This window comes from Scatophagus argus, chromosome 19, assembly GCF_020382885.2.
Source record: "Scatophagus argus isolate fScaArg1 chromosome 19, fScaArg1.pri, whole genome shotgun sequence".
NCBI classification, from domain to species: domain Eukaryota; kingdom Metazoa; phylum Chordata; class Actinopteri; family Scatophagidae; genus Scatophagus; species Scatophagus argus.
In genome coordinates, this window is record NC_058511.1 from 1,634,820 (window position 1) to 1,644,901 (window position 10,082).

Genomic DNA, 10,082 nt, shown 5'->3' on the forward strand with positions numbered 1-10,082 from the left:
TGTGAGACTCTCAGGTAAAGTGTAAGAGGTGTCAGTGTTTTGTACCATTCGAGCTTCCGTACTCAGGAAGTGGCTGTCAGCTGCCGTTGTCTGTTAGCTTTGCTAGCCCGACGCCGGCGGTACAACACAAGGGCAGAGAAGCTTTGGTGTTAACTTAGCAGTTTTTACTGCGTGAATTCAAACTCACTCTGTTGTTTTATCTGCCCTGCCACGACACTGAAGGTAAGTTTCTAAAGTCTCAGAGGACGTAAAGTGGTGGTTAAAGATTCAGCTGCCCAGTTTATTCATGACGGCTCAACGCGTTTGCTAACTGACTCGCTAACGATAAACGAGAGGAAGTTATTTAAGTGTTTGTCAGGTGACCTCGCGATTGAAGGTGATGTTATCAGAAGTCAGTTTGTCTCTCAATGTGCGGAAATGGATCTGATAGATTATATAAAACTGTAACGTTCACGTTGCTGTGCTTTCTGTGGGAAGTTGGTCGGAAGCTTCGGGAGTGAACACGGTGACAGTACCATTCAAAAGGTGTTTTCGGGTGAAGTCACAGGATGAGAACTGTATCCTATCACACTGGATTCCCCGCGCGTTGTTCATGCTTGACAGTGTAAATAAAGTTGTCCGTGTGCGTCTGCTCTCCCCTCAGATGCCCCTCAAGCCGCCGGGACGTTGGGCTGTCAGAGTCATGAAGAGAGTGGTCCTCGTGGAGGTGGCCGGTGCGTACGCGGCCTTCTGTCTGTTCCACATGATGGACAGGAGTCAAGGTAAAACACGTCTCACACTGAAGGTCATCTCAGTGTGTGCCGAGTGACCGCCATCTTCTGTTGTCTTTCCTGCAGACTTCAGGAACACCATGAAGAGGAGGCTCCCGTCGGTGCTGGAAGGTGACCCGCTTTTTTATTTACTAAAATTTGTTGTTACTTACAACGTGTAAGATCTCAAATGCTACTAGTTCAGTTTTAATGAGCCTTAAAAGCACAAACACTTCAGTTCCCGTCAGTCACTTTTCCAGTCACATCATTGATCCGATTGGTTCCCTGTAATGAATTCACGGTGTGTGACCAGTAGATTTTAAGCAGTTTAACTTAAGTTAGTGATGCGAGAGTATTTCGGTTATTTGGACATAATATTAATTTAAACTGCTCCCAGGTGTCCTGCCTGTGTTTTTCTTATTAAAACAGATGTTCAATAAGAGTCAGTCAGAGATGGTGAAAAATATGTTTAATTTCAGTTGAAGTATTTGTCTTCGTAACACAGGCACAGCATGAATATGAACTCTGTACAGAGTTAAAAAAGACAGAAGGGAACCTGACGGATATCAAACTGGTGAACGTATCCTCTGCAGACTGACACGCGTAGCCATGAAACGTCCCGTTAAAACGCTAAGCACGGCTCCTCCTCAGAGCTGATTGCATCCCAACAGCAGCGTGTGTGCGTCTTTCATCAGCTGACTTGATCTGAAAACCACTTCCTGCTCTCTGTTTCCTCCCAGTTTACTACCGGTCCTACGAGTGGGCAGGGTACACCGGCATACGAGAGAGAGACCACGAAGCCTGGGCGGCCAAACAGAACTGAACGTGCCAGTTCAACGTCGAGGCGGCAGCTGCTACTTCCTCCTCCTCTTGTTCCCGAACGTCTTGCCTCCCGCCCTCGCGTGGCCGAACATCTTCTTTCTGTTGAACATCGTCTTCTTCCTGCGCAGCGTCTTGGCGTCGCGGCCTTGGATCCAGTCGTCGCGCTGAGCCTCCCACTTCAGCTGCTTCAGGCCTGCGGGACAGACAGGAAGTGTTAGGAAGGACAAGGACAGCACGCCAACATGGCTGCATGGATCTGATGTGACTCTCACGATTTCGGGAAAGCAGCGGAGCTCTGCGGGACCGAGGAATGAGATGGGTCGGTTTCAGTTCTTTGTAAATATCACCAGACTTCTCTTGGATTTATGTGAAGGGAAGCTCCAGTATTTATTAACCCGAGTGTCATATTTCAGTCCATTTTGACTGATGGTCAAAATAACGTTTTACTCCCCATCAGCAAGAGAAAGACGGTAAAAAGGGAAAGAAAAAGCCCAGGACAGCCTGTCTGTGTGCAGCCTGTCTGTCTGTGTGCAGCCTGTCTGTCTGTGTGCAGCCTGTCTGTCTGTGTGCAGCCTGTCTGTCTGTGTGCAGCCTGCCTGTCTGTGTGCAGCCTGCCTGTCTGTGTGCAGCCTGCCTGTCTGTGTGCAGCCTGCCTGTCTGTGTGCAGCCTGTCTGTGCCTTCACTGAACCTGACTGGAGTCGTCCGTGAGGCTAAGCAGAAGCTGTTACTGTGTCGGTCGCTCAAGAGAAACTGTTGCCAAAATGTCCTAATGGTGGCCTGCCAGCTGTGAGTGCTAAGAACAGCTGGAGCTTCAGCACAGCCTGAAAGTGAACTCAAAGCTGTCGACGAGTCCAGCTTAACCCGTGAAGACACATTATCTGTTTACACAGCAGCCGGCGCCTCCAGGTGTCCACAGGTCGACTTTTAAATGTCGACAAACACGTGAACCTGCTGCTCACGCCTGCATTACAGGCTGCTGGAGACAGTTTTCACAGGCTGCAACTCATTCGTTACGACGCTCGCGCTGCAGGTTTCCTGAATCCTCACAGAGAAAATAATCAGTTTCCACAAAGACTTTCTACAGGAAGCTCTGAGGCAGGAGAAAGAAAGTTTATGTAAGTGTTTAATCCTAAGTTATTAAACCTGGCAGGTTTATCAGGCAAACTGAATAAAGAAACTCCTGTTGATTTCTGGCTTCATCTCCTCTTTCACTGCTGGCATGATGCTTAAAAATGTCAGACGTGGGTTTAAATCTACCTGAGCTTTATACAGGGCTTAATTTACAAAAAGGGAAATGTTAAGTTATTTTGATACTTTTAGAACATTTTCATTCTATTTCTTTGAGTCTCATTTTGACTGACTGGCTGTAAAATCGGATGACATCACGCTGCTCGTCTGTGGCCTTCGGCTTTCTGATCCAGAGTCAGATGTTACAGCTTGTGTCCCTACCTGCTCTGTCAGTGTTGGCCACGGCGTTCAGTCCGATGTTGTCAAACCTGGAGCCGGCGTTCTCATCCAGCATGGAGCCAAACTGAAAAACAACAAGTGCGTTTAGTAAAAACTACATTAAAATGTCATCCAGGCTGAAAAACTACCAGCAAAACATCAACTGTTCTGGAACAACCTGCTGCGTTTTGGCTGAGCTGGGAAGTGATGGAGGATTTTCTGAGGTTGAAAAATTTAAATCAACTCAAGTAGAGATGAAACAATTAACTTATTAACTTAATTTGACAAATGAACATCGTGAGGCTTTTAATCGACTCACCTCTTCAGCTGAGGCAAACGCGGGTGCGTCTTTCCTTCCCTTCTTCTTCTTCTTCCCCTGTTTGGAACCTGAGAGAAGAGTCAATGATCAGACTGCAGATCACTAAATTCAAATGAAGGTGACAAATTAATTAGGCAGAAAAACAGAGAGTTGAGTTGAACTGACCTAAAGATCCAGAGAAGTCGAGCTCCTCTGAGGATTTTCTCTTCTTCGTACGAGGAGCTTCCATCTCATCATCTGCGGAGAGAAGAGAAGCAGGAAAAGTGATATGTGCTGTTTTTAGATTTATTTCCAGTCATTGATCAGTTCTACGCTTCCTCACACTTTCTGTATGCATGAGATGCTCACACACACAACATCTGTACGTGAACTTTTGCTCACCATCGAATGCGTCGTCGTCGTCGTCTTCAAGCTCTGGAACTGAGAAGACAAAGACAAAACAAATCAATAAAAAGGGAAAATTAACTTCCAAATTAGCTTCCAAGTCAGACAGGAAGATCAGGAAGTTGATTCAAACACATTCAGATTCCTCAGCTTTGAACTGATTCTAAGGAAACTACAAAAATGTTCCCTACTTTCATCATCATCTTCATCTCCGCCTTCATCAGGATCCATGAACGTCCCTCCTTCGTCCTCCAGCTCATCTCCAAAGTCCTCCTCGTCCATGCTGTCCAGAGACACCTCCTCGTCGTCCAGGTTGTCCATGTCCGAGTCGTCCACGTCCGAGTCGGAGTCCTCTGCTCCCTTCTTACCTTTTTTACTCTTAACGTTACTGAAGAGGGAGGAGGTCCAATCAGTCAGCTGATCAATCAGTCAATTAATCAATAAATAAATAACACAAGCTAATTAGCACCAGGGCTCCTTCTTAAACATCACATTCAAGGATTTCCCAGGCCCAATTCCAGGAGCCAGTGTGGTACAGACACAGATGACCGAACAACGCTGACTAACTCGCCTTAGCGTCACTTAGCGTCATCACGCTCGCGGCTGAACGCAGCCTGTTAGGGCGTCAGGACGCTCTGCTGAAGACGGAGTTTTACAGCAGCAGCTTGACCGTCCTGGTGGCGTTTGGCAGGTTGGGGACAACCAAGTTCAAATGAATGAAAAATAAACCCAGAGCTCACCTCAAAATACATTTCTATAATTAAATAAATGAAATTAAAGAGTTTGGTCTGGACCTGCTCCAACTGGAAAGTGTCACGAGATCATCTTTGTTGTTGCGCTCTACAAATGAAGTGAGCTGAATAAGTTTGTTACAGAGTCGGGTTTCTCAGATCTGTGCCGAGTTTAAAGTCTCCCAAACCAATCAATCAAAAAAACATTAAACTCAGCATCGCTAATTTAGACTCGCAATCGTGACTCCAAAAACGTCTGTTGTTTGTTTGTTTGTGGTGCTCACGTGGAACAAAACAAACAAACACGAGGTCTGCTCACCCTGCGAAGTCCAGATCGTCGGCTGGCAGGTCCGTGAAGTACGAGTCTCCCTCACAGGAGTCTGTTTGAACAGCCACAGCGTCAGTTGGTCTGCATGCACGTCGCGACGCTCACGTCAGCTTTAGTGTTGGCTGAGTGTTGCGACTCACCGAGCATTTTCTCGAACTCCTCGTCGTCCACGTCCTCCACGCTCTCGTCGTCGCCGTCTCTTCGCGGCCGCCGAAGCTGCTTCTCCTGCTGCCGTTTCTTGAAGAAGCTGTCGGGGAAATCAAAGTCACAAAGTGTCTCAAAACTCACATGTTGTCCAAAGTCCAAATGAATCACACATTAATTTGCATTTTACTTTGACGATTTTCTCAAAATCCCGTTAAGGTTTGTGTGACATGTGGATGTCGTCCACACGTACACACACACACACACAGACAGACAGACACACACGTGCACACACACACAGGGATGTTTTCGAGCTCACCGATAGAAGAAGATTTCATCCACGGGAATCTGACTCTCCTCTTTAGACAGAAACTCCTCACAGTTCACTGACAGAGAAAAGACTTCACTCAGTTAAAACATGAAAACAGAGACGAGAGCTGCGATGAAATGTTGACTGTCCAGTCATCTGATCATTATTTACTTTTATCATTTTGAAGTCTAAAGAGTCCAAAACTCTTCATTTACTGTCATGAGCGCCAAAGAAAAGCAGCACATCCTGACGTTTAAGAAACCAGAGCCAGCAGATGTTTGACTCAAATGATTAACTGATTATCAGAATCTAATCTTTCTATCAACTAATCAAAAACACCACGAATCAACACAAATTGTCCAAACAAGCTCAAACCCACCTGGTAAAGCGCTGACAGATGGCCTCTTTGACACTGCGGCGTCCGTGTTTTCTACAAAAAGCACAAATTGAGATTCTCGTTAAGTTCATTTGCAGACTTTTCCCTCAGACGCCGACTTCGTTCTGCAGCTGAGCTCTGATGTGAAAGCGTTCTGAGTTCCTTACGTTTTCCCTTCAGCTGTTTGGGGTTTCTGAAGACGAACCGATCCAAGAACCTGATGAGGGTGAAGTCCTGCAGAGGGTCTCCGGAGTACTGGATGGACCCTCCCTGTGGAGGCCACACAACAACACATGAAGCTCCCGATCGACAGCTTTAACAAACAGCACGAGAACAGACGCTGCAGGTGAGGAGTGTAGACGTTTTACCTGCAGGATGGTTTTAGCAAACAGCGACACCGAGGGGTGGAAGTGCAGGGCGAGCTGCAGGAAGGCAGGCAGACAGGCAGGCAGACAGACAGACAGACAGACCAGGTGTTCAGGACAAAAAACTGCTCGGATGTGCTCAGAAACTCAGAAACCTGAGATTCACAAACTAAAATGTTCATGACTGTAAGAGAAAACATTTCAACAATCACATCCAGTCTGACATTTTCAGCAGTTTGTCTTTACATTTTACTTTGTTTTTTCTTTCTCTAAAGAAAGCTAAAAATAAACAACAAAAAAACAAACTCAATCTTAAAGCACAATCTGACTGTGTTCTTCATTCAGATGTTGAAAGAAAATTACAGAAAATTCCAAACTGACTGATTTTTGAGGCACACACTGACATTTTCAGGAACAGTTTATACATAATACAGAATTTCCTCTTTTCAACAAAGTAACTTGTGTGTCGTGATTTGTTTGCTTCTCACCCTCTGCAGCTCCCATAAGGTGGTGCGGTCGGCGCCGCAGAACAGCGGGTTCCTGTGCAGCGGGTCGTAGCTCTGCACGCTCGTCCCTCCTGCAAGGCAACAGGAAAGTGTCAACAATAATCAAAACTCAACAACAACAACGTGAAAAGTGTCCGTGCTGTGACAGTCAGGAGGACCTTCAGACAGAACCTGATTCTTATCAGGCCACAGCGGGAAGATTTCAATCACGACTTTACATCAGAAACTCAGCTGTCGGTTTTTCTTTGATGAACCTCACACACCTTCCAGGTTCTGGTGATGCACCCATGATGCCGCGGGCTTCGCCTCCTCCGTCCCTGCAGTCGCTCCTTCCTGCAGTTTGTCTGCGTCCACAAAGTGCTCCTCTTCATCATCATCATCCTCCTCATTCTCTTCAGCAAGGTCTTTGAACTCCTCCTCCTCCCCGTCCTGAAGATGAAAAACAAAGTCAGATGAATGAACCATTGAAGAAAACTGTCAGAAATGTTTTATGTGATCTAAAACTGCTCAGTCTTTTCAAAGTGATGACCACTACATCTGAACTCTTATTTTTCGTAAGGTGACACAATTAGCAGGTTAATCAATTTGTCAGAGAAATCACTGGCGGCCCGTTTTACTGATTTATTAAGAGGTTTGCTCATGTTCATTGTTTATTGTGACAGTAAAACAAATATTTTCAGGGTTTTGGACTGTTGGTTGGACACACTGACTGTATATAAAGCATCTGGACGCCCCCTGGTGGCTGGCTGCGGTACAGCTCATAAACCCCTCTGAGTCACGGAGACTCACCCCCTCCTCCTGCAGCAGCATCCTGAGTCCCGGCTTGGCCTTCATCACCTCCGACACCAGGAAGAGCGCTCCGCAGGCGAAGCTGGCGTTCTGCTCGGCGCTGACCTGCAGCAGCCGCTTCACGAAGGCTTTGACCCGCCGCAGCATGATGTCAGCCTTCAGAGACTTGTACAGCAGGTTGAGGAACATGCTCTGCCTGGAGGACGACGACAGCCCGCGGTCCAGCAACTTCCTGCAGAGAAGAAGACGGAGGTGATAAAAGTTTAACGGCCAGTGAAAAAACAGAAATAAGGGTACATCCTGACAGGTGAGGGTGCTTCTACCTGTACAGAGCCACGTAGTATCGGTCAGAGACGGTCTGCTGGGAGTCCATCACCTGGAAGAGCAGCATGAGCGCCTGCACGGCCGTGTTGAACTTCACCAGATGAACCACTCTGAACAGGGTGTCCAGCTGCTCCTTCACCTTCTCGTCTCCGGCGCCGGCGAAGGGATACGCCCTGTTCACGCCCGACAGGAGCGCGCTCAGCATCTTAGACTCAATGTCCTTCTTCTTGACGCAGGCGCGGAAGAACGAGAAGTAGATGGTGATGAGCTTGGCGGCGAGCTCGGCCTCGTCGTGGCTCAGCTTCACCTGGCTGAGGAAGCAGACGGCGTAGTACTGCGCCTTCGGGCTGATGTTGGGCCGGAACACGAGCCGCTCCACCTCGCAGCACACCACCGCCTTCATGTTAGGGTGTTTGTGCAGCAGCGTCTCCAGAAGGTACGACGCTTTGGCGGCCGTCTTGTACTCGGGGTCTCCCAGCTTGTTGACAACCTGGATGAGCAGCGCCCTCTCCTGCTCTGGGCGGCTGCACAGCATCTCGTGGGCGGTAGCCAGCGCCTTCGCCTTGGTGGCCGCCACCGTGTCGTGAGCCACCACGTCCAGAGCCTCCACAAACTCGGCCACGTGGTGCTTCAGCTGGTGCTCAAAGTACCAGAGGACGAGGCGGCGGTCGCGGGCGTCGCGGTTGCCGCTGGCCTTCTCCTCCAGCTGGTCGAAAGGGTGCTGGGCGAAGGGGCGGAGCTTCCTGTTCTCTGGCAGCAGGTCGGACAGCAGCAGCTCTCGCAGCGTGTCCAGAGCCATTAGACCCATCCGCCGGCTGCCCTTCTTGTTAACCATGGACACCAGGTTCTCCACGTGCTCAAGCGTGTGCACCGGAGCGTCCTGGATCAGAACCGTCATGGCCGCCATCCTGTCTGCCAGCACGCCGGCGGAGACGACTGTTTTCATCCAGTTGGAGTTAGCTCCTTTCTGCAGGTTCTTCTTGCTCTTGTAGAGCTCCACCTCGGCCTCGAACAGCCGCTGGGCGAGCGTTTTGTACTGGGACACCAGTGAGGGATCCTGCTGGGTCGCCGAGGCCTCAGCCGTGTAGTCCAGGTCAAACCACTTCCCTCCAGGTTTGATGAGCAGGACTTGTCTCTGCTGAAACTCAAACACATTTGTGTTCTGTTTGGCCTTTTTCCCAGCGGTTGTCTGAATGTCTTTTGTCCTCCTCACCTTCTGTGCGTCCTCCACTTCCTGCTTGTTGTTAACCGTCTGCACAGCGCTGGATGTTTGTTCCTCCGCTGAAGCTTTTTTGGCTTTGGCCTTTTGACCTTCCCGCTCGCCGGCGTCTGCAGTGTTGTCCTCTGGCTCGTCTGCCACAACCTGCAGTCCGGCGAACTTCCGGATGCCCAGCTTGGTGATGAATTTCTCCAGCTCGCCCTCCTCCAGGTCGTCTATTGCTCCTTTCTTTCCTCCATCGACAAGCTCGTTGGAGTCGTCCAGACCAGCAAGCATGATGTAGTCGGCCTACAGAGGGACAAGAAAAGAAGAAGAAGAATCACTTTATTGACAGTATATATATTTTTACATACACATACTGAATTCGTCTTCTGCATTTATCCCATCCTTAGTTGAACACACACATGCAACACCCGGCAAATTACATGCAGTGAAACACACACAGGAGCAGTGGGCAGCATCAAGCGCCCAGGGAGCATATTGGGGGGTTAAGTGCCTTGCTCAAGGGCACATCAGCCGGCTAATGGGGGGGGGGGAGCAATTTTTTCACATTAATCACTCCACCACACCCAAATTTTTCCTGCCCGTCCGGTGGGGGAATCGAACCGGTGACCCTCCGATCACAAGGCGCTTCTCCAACAAGAAAGAGAAAGACATAAGAAAACGGTTGTCAGCTTCTCAGATATGACGCTTTTCTCTCGGGCTGGGGGAACCTGTGCTTGATATTTTTCTGAAAACTCGATGTATAGATCATAAGAAGGTTAGCTGGTGGATAAAGTCCCTGTTGCAGTCGCAGCCATGTCATCATAAAGAACGAAAACATTCAGAGCACAGGTATCTGTTAACCTTTTCAATCTGTTCGCGCGATACCTCGTGTTTATTAGAAAGTTGATTTATTTGTCAGCCTAGAAACACACACACACACATTAAAAGTGCGCAGGTTCATGTTTGTTCCCGTTAATTAACCGCTGAGGTTCTTTCTGCTGGACTCACCTGAGTTCCTCCCAGCCGTAAAACCTCGTCCAGACTGAACTCGTCTTCATTTTTCTTCGCTCCTCCGTCACCCTCATCGGCTGCTGAATCCTCATTGTCCTCCCCGTCGCCGTTTTCAGCCTCCAGGTCGTTTTCCTCATGCTGAATGGTCACTTTAGTGGTCGGCTTAGATTTTTTACGGTGCTTGTTTTTCGCCGCCATGCTTGCTGTAGCATGAGGAGAGGTGACCCGGATGTGGAAGAAGACGTCACGGCAGCGTTTCCGTACTCAAAAACA

General features: G+C 48.6%; 2 protein-coding genes across 2 annotated transcripts; one reads left to right on the forward strand and one right to left on the reverse strand.

The window, feature by feature from the left end:
• Nucleotides 1-38: 38 nt before the first annotated feature.
• LOC124050735 (protein CEBPZOS-like) lies at nt 39-2,759 on the forward strand. Its single transcript, XM_046373540.1, has 4 exons — nt 39-222; nt 644-761; nt 837-881; nt 1,490-2,759. The coding sequence occupies exons 2-4, from the start codon at nt 644-646 to the stop codon at nt 1,570-1,572; spliced, it is 246 nt and encodes an 81-aa protein (XP_046229496.1). The 5' UTR covers nt 39-222; the 3' UTR covers nt 1,573-2,759.
• On the reverse strand, nt 1,202-10,058 carry cebpz (CCAAT enhancer binding protein zeta). Its single transcript, XM_046373529.1, has 17 exons — nt 9,807-10,058; nt 7,594-9,101; nt 7,271-7,502; nt 6,745-6,910; nt 6,464-6,552; nt 5,979-6,032; nt 5,778-5,880; nt 5,614-5,664; nt 5,244-5,310; nt 4,921-5,027; nt 4,772-4,832; nt 3,913-4,109; nt 3,719-3,757; nt 3,503-3,574; nt 3,338-3,405; nt 3,022-3,103; nt 1,202-1,764 (listed from the first exon to the last, which is right to left on the reverse strand). Exons 1-17 carry the CDS (start codon nt 10,005-10,007, stop codon nt 1,604-1,606), a joined length of 3,258 nt encoding a protein of 1,085 aa, XP_046229485.1. The 5' UTR covers nt 10,008-10,058; the 3' UTR covers nt 1,202-1,603.
• Between the last annotated feature and the right edge of the window lie 24 nt (nt 10,059-10,082).